The sequence below is a fragment of the Penicillium citrinum genome (genome assembly GCF_028827155.1).
Source record: "Penicillium citrinum strain IBT 23319 chromosome Unknown utg000002l:1.0-3833315.0:1.0-3834789.0, whole genome shotgun sequence".
Lineage (NCBI taxonomy): Eukaryota > Fungi > Ascomycota > Eurotiomycetes > Eurotiales > Aspergillaceae > Penicillium > Penicillium citrinum.
The window spans coordinates 3,798,721-3,822,457 of NW_026622687.1; the positions used below are offsets into that span (position 1 = coordinate 3,798,721).

At 47.6% G+C, this 23,737-nt stretch overlaps 13 protein-coding genes across 13 annotated transcripts; 5 read left to right on the plus strand and 8 right to left on the minus strand.

Moving 5' to 3' along the window:
* Nucleotides 1-1,353: 1,353 nt before the first annotated feature.
* N7469_003241 (uncharacterized protein) lies at nucleotides 1,354-2,406 on the plus strand (the record flags this gene model as incomplete). The annotated part of the gene is made up of 2 exons (XM_056642161.1): nucleotides 1,354-1,586; nucleotides 1,653-2,406. The coding sequence occupies 2 exons, from the start codon at nucleotides 1,354-1,356 to the stop codon at nucleotides 2,404-2,406; spliced, it is 987 nt and encodes a 328-aa protein (XP_056504655.1).
* An 864-nt stretch (nucleotides 2,407-3,270) lies between these two features.
* On the plus strand, nucleotides 3,271-5,027 carry N7469_003242 (uncharacterized protein; the record flags this gene model as incomplete). Its single annotated transcript, XM_056642162.1, has 2 exons — nucleotides 3,271-4,596; nucleotides 4,674-5,027. 2 exons carry the CDS (start codon nucleotides 3,271-3,273, stop codon nucleotides 5,025-5,027), a joined length of 1,680 nt encoding a protein of 559 aa, XP_056504656.1.
* A 4,528-nt stretch (nucleotides 5,028-9,555) lies between these two features.
* N7469_003243 (uncharacterized protein) lies at nucleotides 9,556-9,849 on the minus strand (the record flags this gene model as incomplete). The annotated part of the gene is made up of 1 exon (XM_056642163.1): nucleotides 9,556-9,849. One exon carries the CDS (start codon nucleotides 9,847-9,849, stop codon nucleotides 9,556-9,558), a length of 294 nt encoding a protein of 97 aa, XP_056504657.1.
* A 175-nt stretch (nucleotides 9,850-10,024) lies between these two features.
* On the minus strand, nucleotides 10,025-10,270 carry N7469_003244 (uncharacterized protein; the record flags this gene model as incomplete). Its single annotated transcript, XM_056642164.1, has 1 exon — nucleotides 10,025-10,270. One exon carries the CDS (start codon nucleotides 10,268-10,270, stop codon nucleotides 10,025-10,027), a length of 246 nt encoding a protein of 81 aa, XP_056504658.1.
* Nucleotides 10,271-11,307: 1,037 nt separating this feature from the next.
* On the plus strand, nucleotides 11,308-11,830 carry N7469_003245 (uncharacterized protein; the record flags this gene model as incomplete). The annotated part of the gene is made up of 2 exons (XM_056642165.1): nucleotides 11,308-11,626; nucleotides 11,673-11,830. The coding sequence occupies 2 exons, from the start codon at nucleotides 11,308-11,310 to the stop codon at nucleotides 11,828-11,830; spliced, it is 477 nt and encodes a 158-aa protein (XP_056504659.1).
* Nucleotides 11,831-12,503: 673 nt separating this feature from the next.
* Nucleotides 12,504-13,224, minus strand: N7469_003246 (uncharacterized protein; the record flags this gene model as incomplete). The annotated part of the gene is made up of 2 exons (XM_056642166.1): nucleotides 12,504-12,720; nucleotides 12,848-13,224. 2 exons carry the CDS (start codon nucleotides 13,222-13,224, stop codon nucleotides 12,504-12,506), a joined length of 594 nt encoding a protein of 197 aa, XP_056504660.1.
* Nucleotides 13,225-13,645: 421 nt separating this feature from the next.
* Nucleotides 13,646-14,858, minus strand: N7469_003247 (uncharacterized protein; the record flags this gene model as incomplete). The annotated part of the gene is made up of 3 exons (XM_056642167.1): nucleotides 13,646-13,949; nucleotides 13,999-14,209; nucleotides 14,324-14,858. The coding sequence occupies 3 exons, from the start codon at nucleotides 14,856-14,858 to the stop codon at nucleotides 13,646-13,648; spliced, it is 1,050 nt and encodes a 349-aa protein (XP_056504661.1).
* A 2,135-nt stretch (nucleotides 14,859-16,993) lies between these two features.
* Nucleotides 16,994-17,976, minus strand: N7469_003248 (TIP120 domain-containing protein; the record flags this gene model as incomplete). The annotated part of the gene is made up of 4 exons (XM_056642168.1): nucleotides 16,994-17,331; nucleotides 17,375-17,618; nucleotides 17,687-17,740; nucleotides 17,797-17,976. The coding sequence occupies 4 exons, from the start codon at nucleotides 17,974-17,976 to the stop codon at nucleotides 16,994-16,996; spliced, it is 816 nt and encodes a 271-aa protein (XP_056504662.1).
* Nucleotides 17,977-18,011: 35 nt separating this feature from the next.
* Nucleotides 18,012-18,654, minus strand: N7469_003249 (Cullin-associated NEDD8-dissociated protein 1 C-terminal part; the record flags this gene model as incomplete). Its single annotated transcript, XM_056642169.1, has 5 exons — nucleotides 18,012-18,137; nucleotides 18,160-18,272; nucleotides 18,296-18,310; nucleotides 18,356-18,493; nucleotides 18,564-18,654. The coding sequence occupies 5 exons, from the start codon at nucleotides 18,652-18,654 to the stop codon at nucleotides 18,012-18,014; spliced, it is 483 nt and encodes a 160-aa protein (XP_056504663.1).
* A 35-nt stretch (nucleotides 18,655-18,689) lies between these two features.
* Nucleotides 18,690-19,778, minus strand: N7469_003250 (uncharacterized protein; the record flags this gene model as incomplete). Its single annotated transcript, XM_056642170.1, has 4 exons — nucleotides 18,690-18,834; nucleotides 18,996-19,339; nucleotides 19,396-19,588; nucleotides 19,627-19,778. 4 exons carry the CDS (start codon nucleotides 19,776-19,778, stop codon nucleotides 18,690-18,692), a joined length of 834 nt encoding a protein of 277 aa, XP_056504664.1.
* A 66-nt stretch (nucleotides 19,779-19,844) lies between these two features.
* N7469_003251 (uncharacterized protein) lies at nucleotides 19,845-20,809 on the minus strand (the record flags this gene model as incomplete). The annotated part of the gene is made up of 3 exons (XM_056642171.1): nucleotides 19,845-20,000; nucleotides 20,254-20,681; nucleotides 20,740-20,809. The coding sequence occupies 3 exons, from the start codon at nucleotides 20,807-20,809 to the stop codon at nucleotides 19,845-19,847; spliced, it is 654 nt and encodes a 217-aa protein (XP_056504665.1).
* A 447-nt stretch (nucleotides 20,810-21,256) lies between these two features.
* Nucleotides 21,257-21,511, plus strand: N7469_003252 (lariat debranching enzyme; the record flags this gene model as incomplete). Its single annotated transcript, XM_056642172.1, has 2 exons — nucleotides 21,257-21,279; nucleotides 21,355-21,511. The coding sequence occupies 2 exons, from the start codon at nucleotides 21,257-21,259 to the stop codon at nucleotides 21,509-21,511; spliced, it is 180 nt and encodes a 59-aa protein (XP_056504666.1).
* A 31-nt stretch (nucleotides 21,512-21,542) lies between these two features.
* On the plus strand, nucleotides 21,543-23,033 carry N7469_003253 (lariat debranching enzyme C-terminal domain-containing protein; the record flags this gene model as incomplete). Its single annotated transcript, XM_056642173.1, has 2 exons — nucleotides 21,543-21,963; nucleotides 22,693-23,033. 2 exons carry the CDS (start codon nucleotides 21,543-21,545, stop codon nucleotides 23,031-23,033), a joined length of 762 nt encoding a protein of 253 aa, XP_056504667.1.
* Between the last annotated feature and the right edge of the window lie 704 nt (nucleotides 23,034-23,737).

Consider the following 23,737-nt stretch of genomic DNA (forward strand, 5'->3'; position numbering starts at 1 on the left):
ACGTCGCTTCAGGTTTCAGGGTGATTCAAAGGTTCATCAAATAACCAAGTACCTACTACTACTAGATACCAGATGAATCGGTGCTTCACGAGTAAACAGCCCCCTTCTCGATGTGCAGGGTGCATTATTTTTAGACGATCTAGTTAGGGATCAGCAGAATTCCAAATGCGCGAATTGCTGTCCCTGGAAGCATTGTGTGGACTCTTCCAAACGGACGGCCCCAAAGCCCCTGCACTAGTGTGAAGACTTCGTTATACTCCATGTAGCCGCAGATGATTGATAATTTTAAAAAAGTCTCGCATATGCTCGGCAATCCCTGGATCATGGCCCCAGCGGCCTATTGGAGCCTGATTAATCAATTGACTCATGTGCATTTTTTACCCTAACTTATTGTGGTAAGAACTGCAAGACTGGCCACTGGCACTAACTTGCATCTCATGAATTTCCGATGTCTGGATCTTGTTTGATAATTCTCTTGCAACAAGGCTGGGACTGAAGCACTAGTAAGTCATTTTCAATTAGGGGGCTATGTAGCTCAGTTGATTTTCTATACTACGATTATCTCTCTCTTATCGGCAATATCCCCCTTAGTGAATCAGTGAACTCCATCCATGATTAAGACATAGGCACATGTGAGTGCTACATACTTTTGGACAATTTGACACTTACTAGTATTCAATTCCCAAAGCAATCACATGTGGTACGACGGACATTCAAGCTTTTCTTTTCCCGGCCCCCACTGCCATTCACCCTATAGAAAGTTCCGCCCCATCGTCTTGCAGCACATACACCACACTAGTCCCTGATACTGATAGGGCGAGGCGGAATGTGAACTATGGGGGCGGAAATCTCTGTGTTCAGGCTGGAACATTGCAAAGTAGTACGTTTTTTGTAGTACCACGATAATGAGTCTGGCAACATGAAACCCAACCGAAAGAACTAATTTAGCGCTCTTGCTAGCTTATCTATGAAGAACAATTGTAATAGGTCTTGAGGTCCAAGCCTTCCAGTGCTAGTATGTACATGACACAATACAGCTTTGATTCCAAATTTTGGTAAATCCCGCAGGGCCACGGCTCGGAAGTAAAATTAGCATGGCTGATGTGTGGAGTACGGAATGGAATAGCAGGATCGGCGACGATTTGCCAAGAGGCCGGACTTTCGACAATATCTCGCGGTACGGAGTACGGGGAGAAATTAGTAGTATATTAGAACTGTTCATCTGGGAAAGGTGGGAAAGGATTGTCCCATAAAAGAACTTGAGGGACTGTTCCCTCTGCGCTTTTTTCGATTAACTGAGCTCACTTTTTGAAAACTTTTGACTCTTGATTAATCAAGACTTTGGTCATCACAATGTTCTCCCGGGTGCCTGCGTTGTCCGTCCTGAGCCTTGTTATATTGTGGCTTGTTCACTTTGCGAGTTTAAGTTGTGCAACTCATCCCATTTCTCATAATCATTTGCACACACACCATCAAAGAGCCGAAACTGCTCCCCCAAAGATTCATGGTATCATTGATCACGGGCTCAATGGACGTGCTCATACTTACGAAAAGCTGTTTTTGTGGGAGGCTTATAAGATTATTGGGTACGTGATTACCCATCTAATCGATATTCCTTTTGTCCGTAACTGAGTTTCAGTATTTTAATATAGTCAAACGGAGGGTTTCGACAAACAAAAGCTCATACTTCCTTGGGTTTTAAACAAGAAGGAAAAACCACTTCTCAAGGCCGGCTTAGATAATCGCCATTTGATAACTCTTCGCGGCTCGAAGGAGTCCACAAATTATCCTCTGAATTACCAAGAATTCATGCTAAGATTAGGCGGCAAGAACACGGCGGTCGTCCCTCTTCCCGACGTAACTGCGCCAGATTCCGAGAATGATCTTGTGAGAGCGGAACAGGAGTTGACTGATAAACGTCTTTTTTCTGAAATTGAGATGAACGATGTCAACCCTTACATCACAGGAGGCGGAAGCGATAAAATCCATACTCGGTTTATTCTGAAAATTACAGAAAGGGTGGCGGCGATCAGAGATGATGCGAAGAAGTCTAGTGTTGGGGATATTTCCGAACGTCTTGATCGCGCCGAGACGATTAGGCAACGAATGATACGACTCAGGAAAGCCTCGACAAATACCTGGCTCATCCAGCATTTATCCAGAGACGATGGTTGGAATCTCCAAGAGACTGAGGACAAGACAACCCGTACTACCGTTACGACCGTGAACGACGTAGATACTGGAGTTCCGGGTGAAGACAAGATATCCAAATATCAAACAATCAACTTTCCGGCAACTTTTGAAGATGAACGCAACACAGCGAAAATTCGGGGGAAGAATCTAGACAGTGGAGTTGACTTTGAGACATGGGTGATTTTCCCTTCTATCAAGGTGTTGCCTTTTTAGCCCTAGAGGTACTAACAACTTGTTGATATATAGGCTACTGAACTTGGGGACGTTATGCCCAGTACCAATGGTCCTTCAGCAAGCGACTCGAGTCGTAGCCATTGGCAGGAGATTGTTGCTTGGGAGGATAGAAATTGGGTAGATGAGTGTTGATCCTCGAGAGGCTTTAAGTTGAAGCTCTGAGTTGGGGAACTGGGAAATACATAATGTCTCCTATTAGCTTTCAAGTTGCACGATTAGTGTTCCAAGGTCATCTCATCTAGGACCCATCATCGGATGTGCAAATGCACCAGTCCGAGTCCGAGTGTAACTTGAATGTTGAAGCTATCGTGAACTTGGACACTTCCGAGTCATTACTACACTATCATATATTATTCAGAATTTGTACCAGTAATGATGGCAACTGGCGCATGGAATCTCTCTCTCCCGAGGTCTGGAAACCGCAATTTCGGTTTGCAGTCAAGGGCATTTATCGACAGTAGCCTTTCTTTTATCCTTTTTATGTAATGTTCAGAAAATTTAGGAAGAATTCGTTACTAGTCATACCATTCCAACACTACCACTCAACTTCAAGTTGTCCATGGGTTCAGCAAGGAGTTCCAAGGAAAGGTTGACAATACATATACAACCCAATTCGTGTATGGGCTTGTAAGTTTACAATACTGTTACATACAGTACCCATCACATGTGGTGGGGCAACCACTGCACCAGGGGCAAATGAATATCACAGCTGAGTCAAAGAAAAAAAAGGAACAAAATAGCATAAAAAGGTAAAATTCCCCCCCTTCCATTTCTTCGATATTGAACTTCATTTCCCCCACTTGTCACTGCACCCAGCACCAGCACCGCTGGTACTATTTCCCAATGTCGGCTAACAAACACTCCGGTGGCCTTATGAGCCAATACAATATCGTTTTACCGAAAAAGCAGACATTAGACTCTTTCGGGGACCCTGTACCTGCATGCGACCCCGATCAATGTGTTTGGGCGATGAAGGGGGAGGATATCCCCGTTGATCTAAGTTCATTCTGGCATCGCCGAGCAGTCGTTCGGGGAATTCGTGATTCACTTGCATTTGCAACACTCCCAGAAATTGTTGAGCTATGCTCTGGCGACGATGATCAGGCCCATCTATTTTCCCGCGCCCGCAATGCTCGCCTGATAATGAGTGATACAATCCCCGATATGCAAAATCCTGCTACTCAGCCGTACTGCATATGGTATCCCGACCTTGCATCAGAAGAGACATATCGCGAAGTTGCCCGTCAATACCCTTCTATGCGGTATCAAGTAGGCCGAGCGTGTGCTGCAGCATGCTATACGGATCTTTACAAAGAATTGGATCTTTTACCTGATGTTTCTATTGCGGAAGAATCCCGCGAAGTTGACAAAGATGCCGCAATCTACAAGATTATCATGTCTGCCCCCCAACGATATGTTGTTATGGAAGATTTCGCTCGATCCGTTCATCTCGAAGCCCCACAAACACCCGCGTTCCTGAATGGCGATATGAAGCCCCGATGGGCTTTGAGGCAGCGAGTTGAGCCTGGTAAAAATTTACCAGAGACGACTGCTGATGATATTGACATCGAGGAAGATGGATTTATCGGCGTGCAAGATATCAAGTTGGAGGATATCAGCGGAAGGGAGGAATGCGATAAATTGGGCCCAGGCCAGTCCGATCAATTGTGGATGCCTCTTCCGCCTGATCTGCCAGTTCTCGAAAAGCGTCTTCAGACACAGATGGCCGCGTGGGAAGGAAATGTGGACCGATACAGTCGACTGATGCACCCACGTAGGCTGAGAACCAAAATCGAATACAATTGTATTCTCCGTGGTATTTACCACAATACAAGCTTCGCCAGATGGTGGGCCTACCAGCTGGAAACGAACCCTGGACGGGCTATCCTTCCAGGTAAATTGCTACATGAAGGCAATGAACAGGAGCGCAGACAGATTCGCACTGCAATTAATGCCCGTATGATCATGAACAACGATATCTCTGGTATCGATGATGACTCAGATAGCCTTCCGTGGGTTATATGGCTACCCGTGAAGCCCTCTGAGAACACTTTAATTGACCTGGTTCGAAAGTGTCCGTCCATGAGCCACCAAGTTGCGATCACTAGCATAATATGTGATTACAAAAGTATATTCCAATGCTTGAAACCCCCCCTACACCCTATCATTGTATGTGGCTGCCAGGCGGAGTGAAAATCCATTTTACCTCCAATATCTTGAGGAAATCATGAAGGAGCGGGACATAGAGCCCCCCGAACTTTCACGACTTCAAGCAATTTAATTTCACTGCACCAGGTTTACAGACTGATCTGGAGCCGAGAAAAAGTCTCACTAAGCACAGTGTCAGCTACTACGACATGGAGCTCGGATATGGGGATTATCCCGGTGCAAATGAGTTCGAAGAAACTCCAGGTACATATGGAGGCGGGCTATCGAATGCGGGAATGGTGGAGAGATACATGTGGCTCTCAACTGAAACGGCACAGATGTTAAAAGATGAACTCGATATACCATTCCCAGGTGCGGAAATCCATTTTGTGTATGAGCCTCAGGACGCTTATCCCTGGGAGTCTAGCCATATAAAGCCCATGGAATGGTAGTATGCGTGTTTCGATATGTCAAATACAGTCAGTGCTTTTGATTCTCTATTATATCAACTAGCTTAACTACCGATGGGACTATCATAAGATAGCACGGAAATTGACATTCAAGGGATTAAAGTCGACGGGGACAGGATATTACTGCCCCATACCACCTTATTGCCTCGGGCTGGAAGGACAAAAACATTACCACTAGTTAAGGATGCGTTAGCTCTTTTCTATATCGAACTGTAAAGTTGGCATTCATACGGAGTCGAGGGAAATTTCCCATCATTCGTACGGGCGTCGTTTTGTCTTATGAGTCTAAAAAGCAACATACTACGTTTATGTAAGTCCAAGTTCTTGCAATCCTATCCCAAGGGACCCGGTGCAGTGGGCCTGACTGCAAGTCGGTGAGAGATCTTAAATATAAGCAGAATCGGATCTACTTTGGATGTAACGGGTCAGAACCCGATATAGGGTCACATGTACCACGTAACCTTGTCGTTGTGTTTACCTTTTACCCCATATGCCGTCGGAACGGAACAATATAGCACCGAAGCTATACCGTATCCAAATCGCGTCGGCCATGTATTTACATTTCTTCAAGTTTGACAATAACAGTTTGCAGGCAACACCTTGTTGAAATTAAACCTGGCCTTAGCCCTTCACAGATTCTATAGCTGTTGTGGATACTTGTCGGCTATATCGGGATTTATACTTGGCATATAGTATCGGAGACAGCGATATACTATATCTGGAGACAGCGGCATACTATATCTAGATTCAGCGGCTTTTCATAGCTGCTGGTTATGCACAGAGCTTTCTATCGGTTCTCAATCCAGGGCGCGCTATTCCGGATAATAATATTGGATCAAAAATACTTGATATCAATTTTATTTTCTTTCTCTCTGATAAGTTATTTGTTAAGCTTTCTCAGACTGAATATAAAAGCAATCTGAACTGGCATTATATCGGCGAATTTAGTAGTCTTAGTATATCCCAGAAATTTAGGAGCTCTGTAGCCATGAAGTATATGAGGAGTCGGATCTTTATAGATCAGAAGAATGTCTGTATCTAGAAATTCGGAAAATGGCTGGATTAAAGAGATATGGTAGTCCCAAATATCGGTTTTCTTATCCCAAATGTGGGCTTTTGCTATCTCTGTGTTCTTCTGAAGCTATTCAATTGTTGGATAGACAGGAATTTTGATCTTATACTGTTTTGTAAAAATAGAAAGCTGGTCAGTATCAGCATCGAAAGAGATTCGAAGAAGTGTTATATTAGAATTTGTTCTGATAGTCAGAAATTCGCGTTTTTCCGCTGAGATAAATATCCAGTTGCGGTCCAAGTCTAAATCAGTTTAAAGAATCTGAGCCGACTTGACTTCGAAGTTATGATAAGATTTTATCGGATAGACACTAAATATATTCCAGTTGTGTACCGGGGGGGGGTACGTATAGTTAAGAAGTGGGGCCGGGGGGGGGGGGTACGCGATTTTAGAGTTTAAATCATGTACCCCCCCTAAGTATCCCAACTTTTGGGATTTTCTGATCGGGTTTTCTGATCAATACTAAACTGAGGGCCAAAGTTTCTGTTTCTGTTGTCGGTATATTTTTCGCTATTTTGGTTGATTTTTGGTCGAATTTCAAAAATTTGGTCTCGAATTTTTTGATGGGGGATCTACTTTTCCGATAAGACGGATACTTATCTTATCGATTATCTAGGGTTTTTAGGTTTCTCTGCTAGGGTTTTCAGGTTAATTAGGGAGACTGAGAATACTAATATTGTAGAGAACTAGAAGATACAGAGCAGAAACCGCTGAAAATAGCATTTGAGTTAAGGATTCAGAGGTCCGCGGTGCGGAAACCGCTACAGAAGCAGAGTGTGGAGTGTGGGATGTTTAGGAAAAACCTTCGTAACTCTGTGTTTGCATAGTAGTATCAAGAGTCGAATTGATTCTTGTGGAGTCTTGGAAGGGAAAATATAGATGCAAGAGCAATTATGAGAGGTCACCAATAAAGGCCTGCGTTTTTCGGTCGTCATATCTCATCGGCGTGCTGATTGCTAGAATTTGACTGAGAGCAAAGAGGAAAAAGGTAGGAACGCGTGTTGATTTAAAGGTTAAGATTTTGCATAGGGGCTTGACTCTATCTTTGTCTGGCCCTTCCATCCCCGTTGACAGGGCATATCCTGATCGAGTTTCCTCTATCGATACTTGGCGGTATATGAGCTGGCGTGTATATGCGATTATCACATCTGATTTTGTAGAATATTAGAGAATTTCATCACAGATTTTACGATAACTGTCTCTGGAAGAATGATGACTCATGTTAGCATTCAGCTTGAGCGCTGCTGTGTGGTTGAGGAAGATACGTCAGTCAGGGGCACTTCTCTAGGACGGTCGCGTATCATCCCGTCTACCTGGAAATTCGTGGTATACTAGTTACTCAAGGTATATGTGGAGCCATACTCATAGTTTGCTTGTATAGCACAGTCGATGAGTTGTACATTAGTTATAATCTCCAGAACATCCGAGAGTGTCGATTAACTAGACTTGCGGGGGCATAAACATTTTTCGGAAACTGTTTCTATCAATATTCTAGAACTGTTCACATCCAAAGACACCAAAAGGAGCTGTTGGTCATTACAGACATCTCGAACTCCATACCTGTATAGTAATGTCTTGTGGGGTGCGCAGACTCAAGGGCCAAGGGCATCCTCTCATGGGACGGAAATATTGCCAAGGAGCATGCGTCCCTTTCGATGCTACGTAGAATCAATAAGCATTCCCTGGCGATTAATTTATGTTCCCATTCACATTATAAGTGCAAGTGACAATCAAGGAACTTGTTCGACTTGACTATCAGAGCACGTTCCGTCGGGTTAATCTCCCAGCAAAACCACCACCTCGGGAATGCTTCAGCGGCTACTGGATTGCTTTTGCACATCGCTGCGGGTATTTAAAGACCGTAACCTGAGCTTTCTCGTTGACACGGCTAAATCGAATATTGATATGAAAACTTTGCCGCAAACATGTCAATGAATTAAAGTGATGTCGCAGGCTGAACGAATCTACACGACTATAAAATCAGCCCTGAAACGATTGAAATGTTGAAGTGGACCATCCTAGAGACTTTCAAGATAATTGATGCGAAGTTCAAGATTTGGACTACTGGTCATGGCAGGACCTTGAAAACTGAACGACTTGAATTGGTTTCGATGGTTTCCATCTACGCCTATCACCGCGATTTAATCAATTCCCGGTAGTAGGGTCTGGGAGATATCAACTAGTATTTGGCCGGAAGGCTAGTTTCGTTCTCGCTGCTTTGGTCTTCGCTGCTGGAAATTTGGCTTGGGGGTCTCGCGAGGTCTAAAACTACGCCCATACCGGGACGGGTCATTGCTGGTATAGGTGGTGGTGGTGATCGTAACTCGATCTCTGCCTTTATCTCGTCAGATCATATTTCACCACAGCATCGTGCCCTATGGCATGGCACTGGGACGTAGTCTATACGACAGGACGGGGCTGCGGTATCAATGATAGGTTTGGCTGGCGGTGGGCATCTCTTGTGCCTGCTCCTATTCTCGACACTTGCTAGCATTGGAGTGGGTGCTCTTTTCCTACGGCACGACAGTAATACCAGCCTTTGCACGCAGCTTGGGACGTATTAATTATGGTGGCTCCATCCATCGGCCTCGTCTCTGGCCTTGCTGCTGATCTTTCTGAACCATGATGACTCACTCCGAAGTGGCTATATCGGGGGAGGCTCCCAGGCAGATTCTACCAGCCACACCGGTGTCCGACTCCTACCCGAATCTGCGGGTGGAATATTGGGATCTTTCGCAGTCGGTCTCGAACCACAAGGCGCACCGGCAGAGAACAGCGCGTTGAAAATCATCCCGCCTATTCTCATTCTTCTGGAACCTGCGCGCTTGGCATTTATCACTATAGATGCATCACTCTGTCTTGACCGGGTTTTATCCGCCTTTTCCCAACGGGCTTGGGTTGGGGGACTGCTGGCCGCGCCATTGCTCGTCTGCTCAGTGCGGTGCCACATAGCCAACAAGCTACCTTAATCTATGCATTCCTTGCCTTTCGATTGATTGGCTCGACAGTCGGCCTTTCGGTAGCCGGTGTTGTGTTTCGCAGCCGACTCAATGACCAAGCTCTGACGAATGCAACACAACATCGTCACCCTCAATCGCATCAATTACAAGTTGGAGATGGTAGTGATCGGACTGCAGATGTCTATACGAGTGCTCTGCATGGCACTTCCCTACTCACCCTTGGGGCTTGCCATACCTGGCTTCATTTTGCGCCACATTTGTGAAAAAACCACTCCCTAAGATCGGCTGTGAATGATGACGAGGTAACAGGAATCAACGACGATGGAGAGGAAGGTCCCGGGTTCTGGTGAATTTGTTATATCACCATTGCCTGTTCTCTGCATATATGTTCGTTGGTTTTTTAAAATATTACAAACAGCTTCTAATCTCTTTCCATTTCTCTTTCTCAATTCTAGGCGGCGCTGAGTTACATTTCCATTTACAATGCTCTCGTGGGATTCTCCCCTCTGCCCCTCCTATTGTTCCATTTCAGGAAATCCCACCATCTAACAATAGCATCCAGCTCACGCTCACACACGCTCGCCAACTTGATCATCTGCTCCACAACAAGATCAGTCCGGCTAACTGGAAGTCCATGTCCAGCCCCCTCAAGAAGAATTCTCTCAACAGATCCACCCGCCTTAACAGCACGCTCATACATAGCTTCTTGCATGGGAACTGGCACAACACTATCAATACTCGGAATCATCGTCACACTGGAATATCCTTCCATGAAGCATATGAAACCTTTCCATCGTAGCTATCGGAAGCATGACAAACCATGTATCCCAGGAACTCCACCTCCTTCCTCAGCACCTAAGATCATTAAAAAGGACTGGTGCGAACTCCTTTGGAAACTGAGGGAGATATCCAACCGGCACACCTGTTTTCAGCGGTTCAGGAGAGCATCAAATTCCTGCTATGATACTTCGCAGACTCTCGCCTTCTGAGAGTATAAATGAGGTCAGGCATATTATTCCCGTTACAGCGGCAGATTTGCCTTCGGCCTTTCGGGTCTTCTTGTCTAGACCCTTTGCGGCGCAGGTCGTTGGAATGCTGCTGTAAGAGTGCGGGGCTAGAAATGCATTTTTAGGATTGGGTCCATCGATAATTGAGAATATGGCCTTTCGAATGTGTTCTGTATCGTCTTCCATTGTTGCGGGTGGTTGGAGAGAACCGTTGCCGACAGACAGAAGGTCTATGACTTGGGCATCGTATCCTTGGCCGCGGAGTGCTTCAGCGACTCTTATGTATGGAGTTGGCAACGCAAAGGATCCTGGGGTGAGGAGAAGAGACAGGGCCGTTTGCGTGTGATGACATCCTGTGTCGATTTGAAAGTAATATTTGGCTTTTACTGTTTCATTCGTCTCTTGAGGTCCGAATAAATGGGTTGTTGAAGTTTAGAATTGAGGGGCATCGTGGGCTTTTCAGTAGTCGATCCTTCATCTTACAGCGGGGTAGCTTGGCTTCTTAGTCATTCGCTCTTCACAGGGAAGATCAAGCAGATGTTTGGAGGTTGGATTCTTCATCGTAAACCAAGCGGACTTTCATATTGTGATTCGAGATAGTTATCCGCAGACAGCTTCATTGGTATACAAAGTTTACTGCGGATAATTTACATATTAGCTATGCGGGGCAACGGTTATGGCGTATCTCTTTTGAACTGGATCCATTTGAGAATGAGTCCGAGCAATCAATCCTGAAACCATTAAGTTTGAATATCGAGAAAATTGAGACATTCAAATTTGTTACGGTGGTAACCAACACTTGCCCAAACGCCAACTTTCCCACATGATGTCGGTCCAAATATATCGCACTTCCAATTGTGGTTCGCCCTCGCCGATAAATGAGTCACGAATTCAATCAGAAATTGAAATATACGTGATGACATCGAGGAATGCAGCAAATAGCCACTAAGAGAGTTCTGATTAACTCATAGTAATTCCAAGTACATTTCCTGAAGCAGAGCAGAAAGCATAGTTGATTTGTTGGAACCAAGCCTGAGCCCTTGGGTCTCCGATATCGGGGCCATACTACAACGATATCGTTCTCCGCATCCTAGTGTAGATAAACCATAGCCAGGACACTCCTGATTTGTGGATTATTCTCACGAACAAAAGCAGATCCATTTACAAAAGCATTCGGAAGAATCACCAAACCATTACTTCAAGCCCCTACAAGTAAAAAAACGATGGCCTCCAAAACTGAATCAGTAACCTACACCCACGGCCACGACGCCTCGGTAATCCGCAACCACAGCGCACGAACAGCTAAGAATAGCGTTGCTTTTCTTCTCCCACATTCAACTCCTGGAATGAAGTTTCTGGATATTGGTTCTGGTCCTGGAAGCATCACCGTCGATTTGGCGGAATACGTACCCCAAGGCCAGGTAATTGGTCTTGAACTGATGGGTTCCACATTAGACCAGCGAGAGAGCCAGCCTTTTCAATGGGGAATCAAGAATATCGAATTCGTCGAGGGAGATGCGAATGGGCTAGCCTTTGAAGATGGTCCATTCGACGTTGTTCTTTGTCACCAGGTTCTTCAGCACTGTAGGTGATCCGATTGGAATGTTGAAGGAAACGAATTGGGTTACGAAGAGTGGTGGAATTGTCGCGGCTAGAGAGGCTGATTATGGAGTTTTCGTCTGGTATCCTGAATTACCGGGTTTGACCGTGTGGCAGGGGCTGTACGAGAAGACTTGCGAGGTTTAATGGGGGGAACCGAATGCTGGACGGATGTTGCACGTCTGGGGCGAGGAAGGCTGGCTCCAACGATGTCAGGTGTTCCTGTTCGATGTGGTGTTATGCGACCAAAGAAGAGATTGAGTGGTGGAGTGGTTCGTGGCAGGAGAGGGCTTTAAAATCATCCTTTGCGACGACTTCGTTGGAAGGGAAATTGGCTATGTGGAAGATTTGGGGAGGACTTCGTAGACTTGGAGGGAATGGGGACAGGATCAAGATGCTTGGTTGTCTATTTTGCAGGTCGACATTTGTCCTTTAAGAAATAGGAAATAAGCAATATAAATTGGAGATTTGAACTGATGGAAAGCTAGTTTGATGCAAGTCTATTATTCCGCGTAGGTGTCATTATCTGATGAGATCGAAGACATCGTCACGTTAATGTACAAAGAAAGGGGCTCCTAAATCACAACTCCGTACTCTGATATGTACACCATTCTCCAAACGCCATAAACCGTGATAGACAGGAGAATGCTGGCCGGGCTACCAATGGTTGTCGAGGCATAAGAGCAAAGGCCTGAGCCATCCCTAGACCATGTTTTACCGCTCTTTCAAAAGCAGGCAACAAAGCCATTACTGCCAAAGCAAAATGTTTTGTGATGAGAGAATACTCCTACAAGAATCATATTGTTGATGGGTTCTAACTTTATGATTCGGCCTCGATTTTCGCATCAGACTCGTAACGAAGCCAGTTCTCACCAACCCACCACTTAGTCACTTGAGCGGCCTCCTTGACCCACTCGACTGCCTCTTCATCGTGGTCCCGGGAGACCTGACATAACAAGGGACCCAGCTTGAATGATTGCTGAGTGGCTGCAGCCCGTGCGGATCGATTTCGACATTGGAGAAGCGCCACTCGACATCTGGGACCAGGGGGATTACAAGACGGCAGGGCTTGTCAGCCGATCTGAGGGGCTAACCAGGTGGCGCCAGTGTTCATCATCGTAAATTGCCAGCCACGCTTGCCATCCTTTTCGGGAACGGTCTCACGAATCATAGATCGGCCTTTCGACAGAGGAAGGAGACCTTGTACAGCCTTGGACTGGTTCTCGCTTTAAGAGCCAGACTCCATGAAGGAGGTCCATGATTGTGGGCATGATCTGCATGGAGGTGACATGGCTGTCCATGCTCATTTGAGGCAGCTTTTGATGAGAGAAAACTAAGGGGACGTGGAAGTTGGCGACATGGGGATTGTCATAAGGTGTGACACCACCATCCTCAGCAAGAGAGATACCGTGGTCACCAACCACGACTACCAAAGTTTCGTCAGCCACGCCGGCCTCTTCCAAGACCTCGGCAACCTCGCCCAGCCACTTATCAGCGACTTCTTGAGGGGTCGACAATAGCGATCTGGTTGCTATTGCCATCGAACATGCTCGAATGGATATAATCTTCATATTCGTCACCGGCAGGCATATCTCATGGATGGTGGGTTTGACCAGTCAAATGAGTGATGAAAAGTCGCTCGTGCTTCTTCTCTTGGCGTGTTGGAGCGCCTTGAGGAAGTAAGCGCGGAGTTCGTGCTCGAGGTATCCCCGAAACTTGTACTTTTCCGGGGCAGTGGTGTTCTTGGTCCTCGTAGTTCCTCAGTAATCTTCAAGTCAGTCACCTTATCCTTGAACCCGATGGCGGGAATCAGCTGATCTTGGTCATCAGTACCCGTCGGTGATACTTTGCATGAAGGTCTGACTGGAATGGCCAGGTGGTGAAATCATCAGAATTGGTCTCGTTGCGGGTTCCATTGTTGAGGTGATTCTAAGCATTGAGGACTTGGGGCAGACAAGGCTCCTAAATGTGGTGCAGGTACTCGCGGTTAAAGTCAACCACCAGCGGTGCAATACCACAGACACTGGCCAGAATACTCTTCAGGGTAAAAGTATCACCAGCGTACGCATTGCGCATATACATACCTCTGCATGGCTCGACCTCGTCCTGGCCATTGAAACCTGGAGGAGTGTTAGCGTACCGTTCCGCATTGCGCGTCAAGTTGGCCAAGCGTTCCTCGACCTCTTCGGGGAATATCTCCGCCATACCAGTCCTGCACGGGCTCGCTCCAGACAGGACTCCCTTGCGCAGAGGGAAGACATCGGCTCTAGTACTCTCTAGCTTGAGCAAGAAAACATGCTTAATTTTCACATTACCCTTGAGTGCCTCGCGAGAGAAGTTCAAGGACGTCATTCTCAAGGTTGGAAATCTTCAAAGGGTCTTTGGCTGGATCGTATTGCAGGTGTTTCTTGTCCTTATTTCCCTTGTACCAATCCTGAAAACCCGGCAGCTTCTTCTCTGGCAACCAATCCAGCTTGCGAGGCTCACCTAGGGCAGTGCGGTTGAAGAGCCAGCTCCAGTCACCTTCTAATTCGGGGCACGTCGACGGTGGAAGTCCGATTGCGCCCAATTTTTTTCGCAAAGGCGTAATAATGACGGTTTGCGTAGAGGAAGAGTACTAGCGTTCCCTGACGGGCGAACTAGGCGGAGAAGGAAGACGAAGAGGAAGATAGAACCGACGACGATTCGAAAGAGCAATGCCGGCTTCGATCGTGTAGGACGAGCGGAGGGTCTCAGGCACGGGCTTCATCGGGTCCTCGAGACCCAACATCGACTCTGACTCCGCCGTTCCTTCGTCCCAGTCACGCTCTGCGACATGCTGGGAACTCCGGGGCTCGACCCCTTCTCGAGCGACGCTTACAGCAAACAAATGCGGGCTCGACGGTAGCGCGCAGGATACGAATACCTCCCGCGTACCCAATTGTACAAGTATGGGTGTGGCGAACCACGAGGCCGCGGTGAAAAGAACCTCGACAATAACAATACCGGTCAAACCAGTGAGAAGAGTTTTGACGGCAGCGGCGTCACGATGGAAGGAATGGGCTTGTCGCCAGTGGATTTCGGCACCGGTTTGGACGTAGAAGGAGATGTCGGCGGCAGCACGACCAGAAATCATCAAACTGGAAGGCGGACACGCGACAGTTAGCTTCAATTGGGGAGGGTCACACGGGATCATTCTGCACTAGGCTGCAATCCGAACGTACCTCGTGAAGATCACAATAGGGGCGGCCAGCGCCCGGAACCAACGGCTATGGATACTCTCGGCAAAGAAGCTGAGCGATCAGGATGCAGGCGGCATCTTGAACGAGAAGTTGGACCCACAGGAGAAAGCGGCTGAGAGTTATGGAGGTGAGATGGGAGTAAAGATGGAGGATTTTGGCGGAAACAACGCAATGAAGAGTAGAGAGAAGAAATATTTTTTGCGAGGCTGGCCAATAAACATCAACCCAAGTGATCGAATTTAAGAAGATACGAAGAACTTCCCGCAGAAATGGGAGGATCGAATTTCATGGCGATCATGATGGTCGCGCAGATCCGAGATTCAATAAACTAGACGGGCAACACAAGAACACTCCATTCCTCGAAGGAGCCGAAGAAAGAGGCGCTGAGGAGGAGGAGAGATGAAGCGAGATGGAAAAGGATTAAGTGAGTGGAGGACGAAGGGAAAAAAAAAAGAGTGAGACGAAGGAGGCTAAAAGGGGAGTCAAGCGGAGAGCCAAGCGTTGTCTTTCAGTGAAAGTTGCTGATGTGCAGGGTTTCTAGGCTAAGCAGGACTCAGGGTCTTCGGCGCCTGCTCTGATTGGTCCACGATGGCACAAGGCCCATTTCCCCTTTTGGGGGCCATCGCAGCCTCGGTTCAGACCCATTTCAGCCTCGTATTATGTATACTTCAGGTCAACCAAGGCACACGAGTATATACAACTATTCATTAGGATTATAAGTATTGATACATGATATTTACATACTCTTAGTTAAATACCATGTAATTTTGTCAATTTACGACATCACTTGGTACATATTCTATGTACATATTAACTATGTATAAACAAAGAGATGGTACTTCAGAATAAATTTTAGCCACCGCATAGCCCACTTGCCAAGCGCTACCATCTTTGCTGAGCGGCAGATCGAGCCAATCCCGGACGGTCCCTCCCACTGTACAACGCCCCGTTTGAGCCTCCTTGCAGAAATCCCCCTGGGTTGACCGGTTCTATAAATGTACCTTCCTGGTGGTATACCTCACACTTATCCCGAATGTATACGGTAAGCAACCCTGATGTACCCCATAGATGGTCTATTAGTACCAGTGAAATCAATCCAAGCACTATTTCATCATCAACGCATATTTTGACTTCATGTTCAGTGGACTGTGCCTCGTATTATCGCAGAAGATGTAACACTCAGAGGGCTCAGACCCAACGCCTGGGGTTTGATCGCCAATCACCATCTGCGTATTATAGTGGCTGCGGAAAAGATAACCGGTATAAGCTTAATTGGGGGAGCATGGCCAAGAGGCATAGGGCTGTCATTCCAGGCTGGCTATTAAAGAATCGTAAGCAGATATTACTAGTACGTGCGTCGCATCTGTTGAACAAATGCGAAATCTAGTGCACTATGTACTCAATACACTAGGCGATTGCTAGTTGATGGTCCTTCGATCCACCTGGATGGGCCTGGACTCGGAGTATAAAATACACGTGACTTGATGAGGCTTGTGAGCGAGTCTTTCATAGTACATAGTGCTGTAAATACAAGAAGGGCAGCTCGTGATTCTAAATACTAAGCTCATAAGCTCATCATCCGGTTTTTCTTATGTCAGATTCGATTCTTAACCGCATGTCAATCCAAGTCCCCCGTACATAGTATGTACTCCCGCAGATTTGCAGAGCGAGCGGTGGAGAATTACGTAGGGGTGGGCGCAGCCTTACCATTCACGTGCCGATTTTCAGTCAAAAAAGATTTTGCTAGACGTAAAAGTAAAAGGCTTGTCTGGCTAAGCAATGACTTGACTGGATTTTGGAACTACTAGAGCAAAAGGACATACAAAACCAAATCAGATAGGCAAATAGAGCAAAACATATACATTCACGCTTTTATTCATCATGTTCATAAATTCACGGTCGATCCGCAAATTCCCCTATGTAACCACTCCTTCAGGCAACCACTTTCCTCCCATTCAGAATTCCGTCTCCAAACTCTGGAACTGCGACGCAAAAGTTTTGCGAACCCATCTCCATGTACCCCTTCCACTTGTGGAGCTCACTTGATGCCTCGGCGCCAGGGAATGCCTTGCTCAGCTCCTTCGTAATCTTAAGAATACCCAGAGGATGCCTCTTGCGCCTTCTCCAGCTCTTGCTTCACAGCATTATCCTTCGGTTTGAAAGAGAGAACAGTCGTGTAGCGCTCGGAAAGAGCATCCAATCGGCGTTCGGTCTCGGCCGGTGCAATGGAAACCAACCGGGCGGTCATCAAATTGCTGATTGCGCGGATGTTCTGCTCATCCTCAACTCCGGCAATAACTCGGTCAGATAGCTCTTCCATATGGCTACGGGCGAAGGAAGTATCAAGAGATGCGTAGAGAGTCTCGTAGGCGCTTTTACGAAGATCAAGACCATCATCAACCTTGTGTTTGAAGGGTCCCATTTGCACTTCGCGAATCAGCTCGGGTTTGATGTGTGTATCACCGAAGACTGCTGGCAGCAGCTCGCCCAAGTGCGGGAGCAATAGTGCCATTTTGTTGTGGATTGCGGGAATTCAGAGTAGTCAGTGCTAAGCGATGGTTGCCCAGATCCTTATCGCCCAGCATGGTAGTAAGGAGAGGTACCATCAACGGCCGTAGTACATCATTGTAAATATCGCTTGAGTCGGCGAGCGTGTAGCGGAACGCAGAAATGACAACACCGCGAATGACAGGGTTGGAGTTCGAAAGATATTCCTGATATAGTCTAGTTAGCACCTAATTTCATGCCACTGGCATGATGAAAGCAAGAGGGAGATGCATACCTGGAAATGAGGGATGTATGATGATGGATCAATCAGAGCAAGACGACCGACACACTCGGCTCCTACAGCACGATTGTCTCTTCTTCGGATACGACAGAAGAGCTTGTCACATTGAAAGCGGATGCAGAAGGGTCGGGACGAACAACCTCGGGGTGCTGAAGCAACTCAAACGGAATGCAAGAGAAGGTAGCTCTGAAAGCTGGATTTATGAGGCCGTTCAGAATCGAGACACAGGTCTTGACGCTTCCAGCAGCAGCATTTCCGAGCGCCGTCAGCGGCCAGGCGAACATGGTCCGACGAAGAACCGAAATGATCCATAAAAAGGTCAGGGGTCAGGGAGCATGCGTCGCCCATCCGTAAGCCGATTTCCCCCAGGATGGCAGGCAAGACATTTGCGGCTGTCATCCTCCGCGGTGCGCAACTCGGTTGAGAAATCATCCATCGTGACGCCCTAGGTTTGATCCGCCATGTACCAACAATGTACCAATAGCCCGACCCACGACAGTGGAGTCCCCAGTAATGCCTACGTTCTGCAGAAGGTTCTGCATCAGCTGAGCACCGGCACCTTCCTCGCCAATAACCTTAACTAAGAAGGAGGGCTTTTAAGACGGTGCCAATGAGAGGCTGTTTCACGATAGAGCAGATGGAAGAAATCAAAGCATCATTCACAAGCGACTTTGAGTCGGTAAGAATAAGCTTCGCTTATGATGATAAGAGTCGGGGTCAAAAGATGGAAGTCAGGGGCCGAAAGAAGAGGCAAGAGCGCGGTTTCCAGAAGAGGACGTAGTTTGGGGAGTAAGTTGTGTTCTGGTGAAGGAGTTCATGGCCAAGCTTCGGAGGGCCTCCAGGCATGATCCCCCAAGGTGCACGATCTGACTTTCGGAGATTGAGAGCCAAGCTCCCTGAGGCTCTTCGTTCACCCCAACCAGCCTCAATGTCCTCATTTCGACTAGCCAAGACAAGGACATCGTCAATAGCACGAACGGCTGAAAGGCGAGTGGTCTCATCCCTTTTGCTCGGTCCGCCAGAACAGCAGGGCCTTTAGAGCGATAGCTTCAGGGAGGTACGCAGCACCTCGCTCGCCTGATGTGCGTGCCAGGAGGACACCAAAGACATGGATAGCGCGCTGTCGAACTTCCAGATCGGCACTTGTGTCAGTAATGGAGTTGGAACAACCTCATACAGTCTGTGAATTCCGATGAGACATCGGAGGCATTGGCAGACACACGAGGGTGGTGTCAAGGCCTTGACTATTTGCTCAACTGCACAAGAGCCTCGCTGCTAAGCCTTGTAGTTGCGCCTCATTCACAGCTGTACCACGCCTGGTACAAGCGCTATGAGGAAAGGCAGTAATGCTTCGGACATGTGTGTCTCAGCAATGGCCGAGATGAGGCCCAGTGTCTGAATTTGTAGGGTGCCCGCACTGACAGCAGCGCCGGCATGATCGTCGAGCTCCCTGAAAGCGAAGACATCTTGAGTGCATCGGCAATGGAGATCCTCGATCTGCTGGAGATGATCTGCCAGTCCGCCATAGCGGGCAAGCGAGAGGCTTTTCAGAAGAACAATAACTGCTTGGCGAAGGGGCATCGATGCTTGTTTCCAGACTTTCACCAAGCTTTGCACGATCAATGGCACTGATCGAGCTCGGTCTGCCTGGGACCAGACTTCGGCGAAGACGGGGTGAATGGCGAGTCAATTGCAGAGGATACTCCGACACCAGGTTCGAAATCGACCATGCTGGCATCACTATCTTGGCGACGGCGCTTCCGGGAGTTCTTAGATCCTCCTGCTGCCTCGAGGAAGCCATTTGAGGTGACGATGACAGAACCTTCGCTTGTCTTGCGAACAAGAGCAGTCAGAGTTGACACAACTTCCAGTTTCACACTCTCTTGCCGTTCCTTGCTGATACGAGAGATCAATGCGGTGAAATCTTTTGGTACAAAGCAGGGTCATCGAGCGCCCTACTGTGACCATGTGTGGAAATGAGGGAGTACAGAAGCTTCGCGGCACAGCGGCGAACCTTCCAGCTCATGTCATCGATATCACTATATCCATCTTCTTCTAGGAGCGCTTCGAATTCATCATCGCTCATGTCGGATCCTCAGTGGCATCGTCATCACTTCCATCGTCTTGTGTACCACCCATTTCTTCGTCATCTTCATTCGGCAACATTAGGATCATACTTGAGGGATCTGAGGGCGGCCTGGGTGGTATTGGCTAGAGATGGCTGCATCTGCTGATTGCAAGAGCTAATCGAGGCTTCAAGAGTAACAAGGGCCGTCTCGCGGAGCTCGTCCGCCTGAGGATCGTGTTCCTCGTCGTGTGAGATGAGACCGACATTTTATCCCGAGTCTGCAAGGCTATATTCGGTAAGCTGTAGTAGATTTCGAATGGTAGGAGTTTGGTTCAAGGTCGCGGGATCGACGCCAAAGCTGGCGGTGGTGGTTCGAAATCAGGAAGCTCCGCGGTCCAGCAACACTCGCCCGCATCCAAGAGCCGCGCCCGGAAAAATGATTAGCAGAAATTTGATGCTTCACTGTAAAAAATCAAATAAATCAAGTAAGCACTGAGAGCTCTTTTTTGCGGCTAAGAAAGCTTGAGCCTCCCTGTTTACTGCTTTGGCTCTTTTTGCTTTTAAGGTTATCTGCACTTTTTTCAGCGTGAGCTGCCACAGAATCTGTAGCTGGAGGAAGATCCTGCTTCGAAGAAATCGCAGGTGTAGATGGCGCAGGAGAAGGGGTTGATGATACAGCTGGAGCTGTAGCTTTAGTTGTAGTACCACGAGAAGAATCCTTAGATGGACCTCTTAGCGCAGACCTTTTACGCGGAATCACAACACGTTGATTGCAACTCCCGCATTTGTAGACTGTAGCACTATCACGGCTTAAAGCTTTTGGTTCTCTTTTAGGCTTCACCCTGACGAGCTTGGAAGATTTACGTGTCCTGATCTCCCACATCCTGCACAGTGATGCTTGGTCTGGTGTGAGCCCAAGGACTTGAACTCATTATGGAGTATATGAGTATGGGCCGTCAGCAGATGCGCTGTTGTTGACGGGCTGCTTCTCCCAGCAGATTGGCCGCATCTTCAAGGAATCGCAAATGAGAAGACTCCAAAGGAGGCATTATGCGATATCGACAATATAAAACAATTGAGTGTAGGTGCGGAGATCTTAAAACATGAACATTGAAGCAAATCCTTGGCGATCGTCAATTAGGTGAGTAGTAACAGGAAGGAGCGACCCCGAGGAAACAGGCGGTTGCCAGTTTTTTTCGCGACGCTCCTTCCTAAACCTCCCAAAGCGTCAGAACCGCCAAAGCCCGCCGACTTTGTTCAACCGTCGCCTTTTCCTCTTTCCGCTTGACTTCACATCATTCACTGCTGCTTCACTGCCGGAGGAAATCCGCCACTCTTCCCTATTCTTTCTCCCTTCTTGTCTTTTTGTTTTTGTCACACTCTTTTCTCCCATCTGGAATCCCCACTTGTTTCACCATCAACGACGTTTGTAGTGCAGAGCTTCCTGATTCATCTTTGTATTCCGTTGTTCTAGATCTTGTTTCTCCTGAACGACAATGTCGATTCAGGCATCCGGGTGGTGACTGTCGGCTGTGTATGTTCAAGATTTCGATCATTCTCCGGGCTTGCTGTATTCGATTCTTTTTCATCCGAGGCTGATCTGCATAAATGGGGCCACTGTCTACCAAATTTACGAGGATATTGCTCGCGCTGCAGCTGAACGCGGCTGGGACAACGTTGATCTTGTCATCATCGGTGGTGATTTTCAGGTGAGTATCTCCTCATTTGGTGAATATATACAAGCTAATTAAGATAGGCACTTCGAAATACCGATGATGCAGCATGTCTTCGGTACCTTCCAAATATCGCAAAATGGGCGATTACCATGAGTACTACAGTGGCCAGCGGCAGGCCCCTTATCTGACCATCTTCTGTGGTGGCAATCATGAAGCAAGCAATCATCTCTTTGAACTGTACCATGGTGGCTGGATTGCCCACAACATCTACTACTTGGCGCCGCTAGCATCATTCGTTTCGGACCACTGCGTATCGCTGGGATGTCGGGTATCTGGAAGGGCTGTGATTACCGGAAGCCTCACTATGAGCGTATCCCGTACCGCCCTGAAGATTTGCATTCTGTTTTCCATGTCCGCGAACTCGACGTTCGTAAACTTCTCCAGGTTCGCACCCAAGTTGACATTGGTCTTTCCCACGACTGGCCACGTCAAGTTCGAATACTGTGGTGATTACAAAAAGCTCTTCCGTAAGAAAGGAGGGTTCGAAGAAGATTCGTAGCACGGTAGACTTGGAAATGCGGCCGCCCGTGAGGTGCTTGATCGCCTGCGTCCTTCATACTGGTTTTCAGCACATCTCCATACTGAGTTTGCTGCGGTAATTCCTCACGACAACATCCAGACCAAGAAGATTAATTCGAGTCGAGACATGCCTGCTGCCTGGGGTGTGAAGTCGTGGAACCTATGACTCCCTCGGAAAGTATGAAACCTTCCCCCATCGCCGAGACTTTCAATAATGCCAACTTGGAGAATGGAAATGCAGCGCACGGAAGCACGGCGAGCGGATCGCCGCCTGGGGCTCATTTGAAGAGAATGATCTCAGAACTCGCGAGCAGCAGTTCCCTCGCATAATGATGCACCGCATGAGCGACGACCGACCCGCCACAGCTGTTGATGTGACTGGAAAAAGCATCATCGGGCGAATGTGCTGTATTCGAGCAGGATTCCCTCGTTTATGCCAACAAACGAGTAAAAAATGACGATGAGATTGATTTGACTCCAACAACGAGTCGGCCCAGGAAAATTCTACACCCCTCAAGCAATCTGAACCAGTGCCTGCCCCAGAAGAAGATAAAAGTAATCCCGAGCCCCCAACTCACGGCTGCGATGGCGCCGATGACGAGCCTTCTTGGAATAAAGATAGGGAATACCCCCTTGTCGGACAAGCTGTATCGAAAGTCTGCGAACGAAACTCCCAGCAGCTTTTGCTCCTCCTCCTGCGAAGGAAAGCCCACGCCCCCGGAGGATCACCCCTCCCGCCATCAAGAACAAGCTCACAAAGTTCCTGGCCCTTGATAAACCTAACAATCACGATCGGTACTTCCGATTGTTGGATCTTGCTCCCGTCTCCGACCAAACCGCCACAGATAATCATCACCCATATCGTCTTCAGTATGACAGAGAATGGCTCGCGATCACCCGCGTATCTGCTGGAGATCTTGTGCTTGGTGACCAGAGCTCGAAAGTACCTGCCGATCTGGGCGGGAAACCTATCTTCCTCGCATACAGGAAGAAGAAAAGTGGGTTGAGGAGAACATGAGAAGAAAGGAATGATGAATATTCCTTTCAACTTCACTTGCTCAGCCCCTCGATTGAATCCACAAGGCGACATCCAGCTCCCACTATGCCCATGGAATACCCCAATTTACAGACGGCCGAATTTTGTGAGCTGCTCCAGATAGAAAATAAATTCTATCTAAACGAGGAGCAAAGATTCGTCAATTACCAGAGTGTGCCACCTGCTCAAATGGCTTCTGCTGAAGGCGGCGAAGACCACCGCCGAGGGTCGGGTCGTCGGGGCGGTCATAGAGGCCGCGGCCACAGGGGCCGTGGCCATCGTGGTATGGCCAGAGAACGCACTGAAAAGTTCTCACACCAAGATTCCTTGCCACGTTTTGTACTTTTATTAAATACACTTGTACTCGGAGTTCTGCGTGGATGTATCTCGATTATGAAAATATGAATTTTTTCTGATTTTTGCTCTGATCCATGATTCAACCCATGTCATCTCCTTGTTTCCTCGTATTTGGTTCTCGCCTCCTCGTTTGACGTAAATTTTAGCTAGCCCACAATAGAGCAAGAAACTTCAAATTTTGTGCGAGGAAGACATTTCCAAATTAAGAACTACTCGATCTCTTCAATCGCGGTCTCCCATATCCCCCAGCTATAGGATCAACACTTAATCCAGCGATAGAATCCCTCCAGTTCTAGTCTTGGTTCATCACCCTCGGATTGCATACCGAT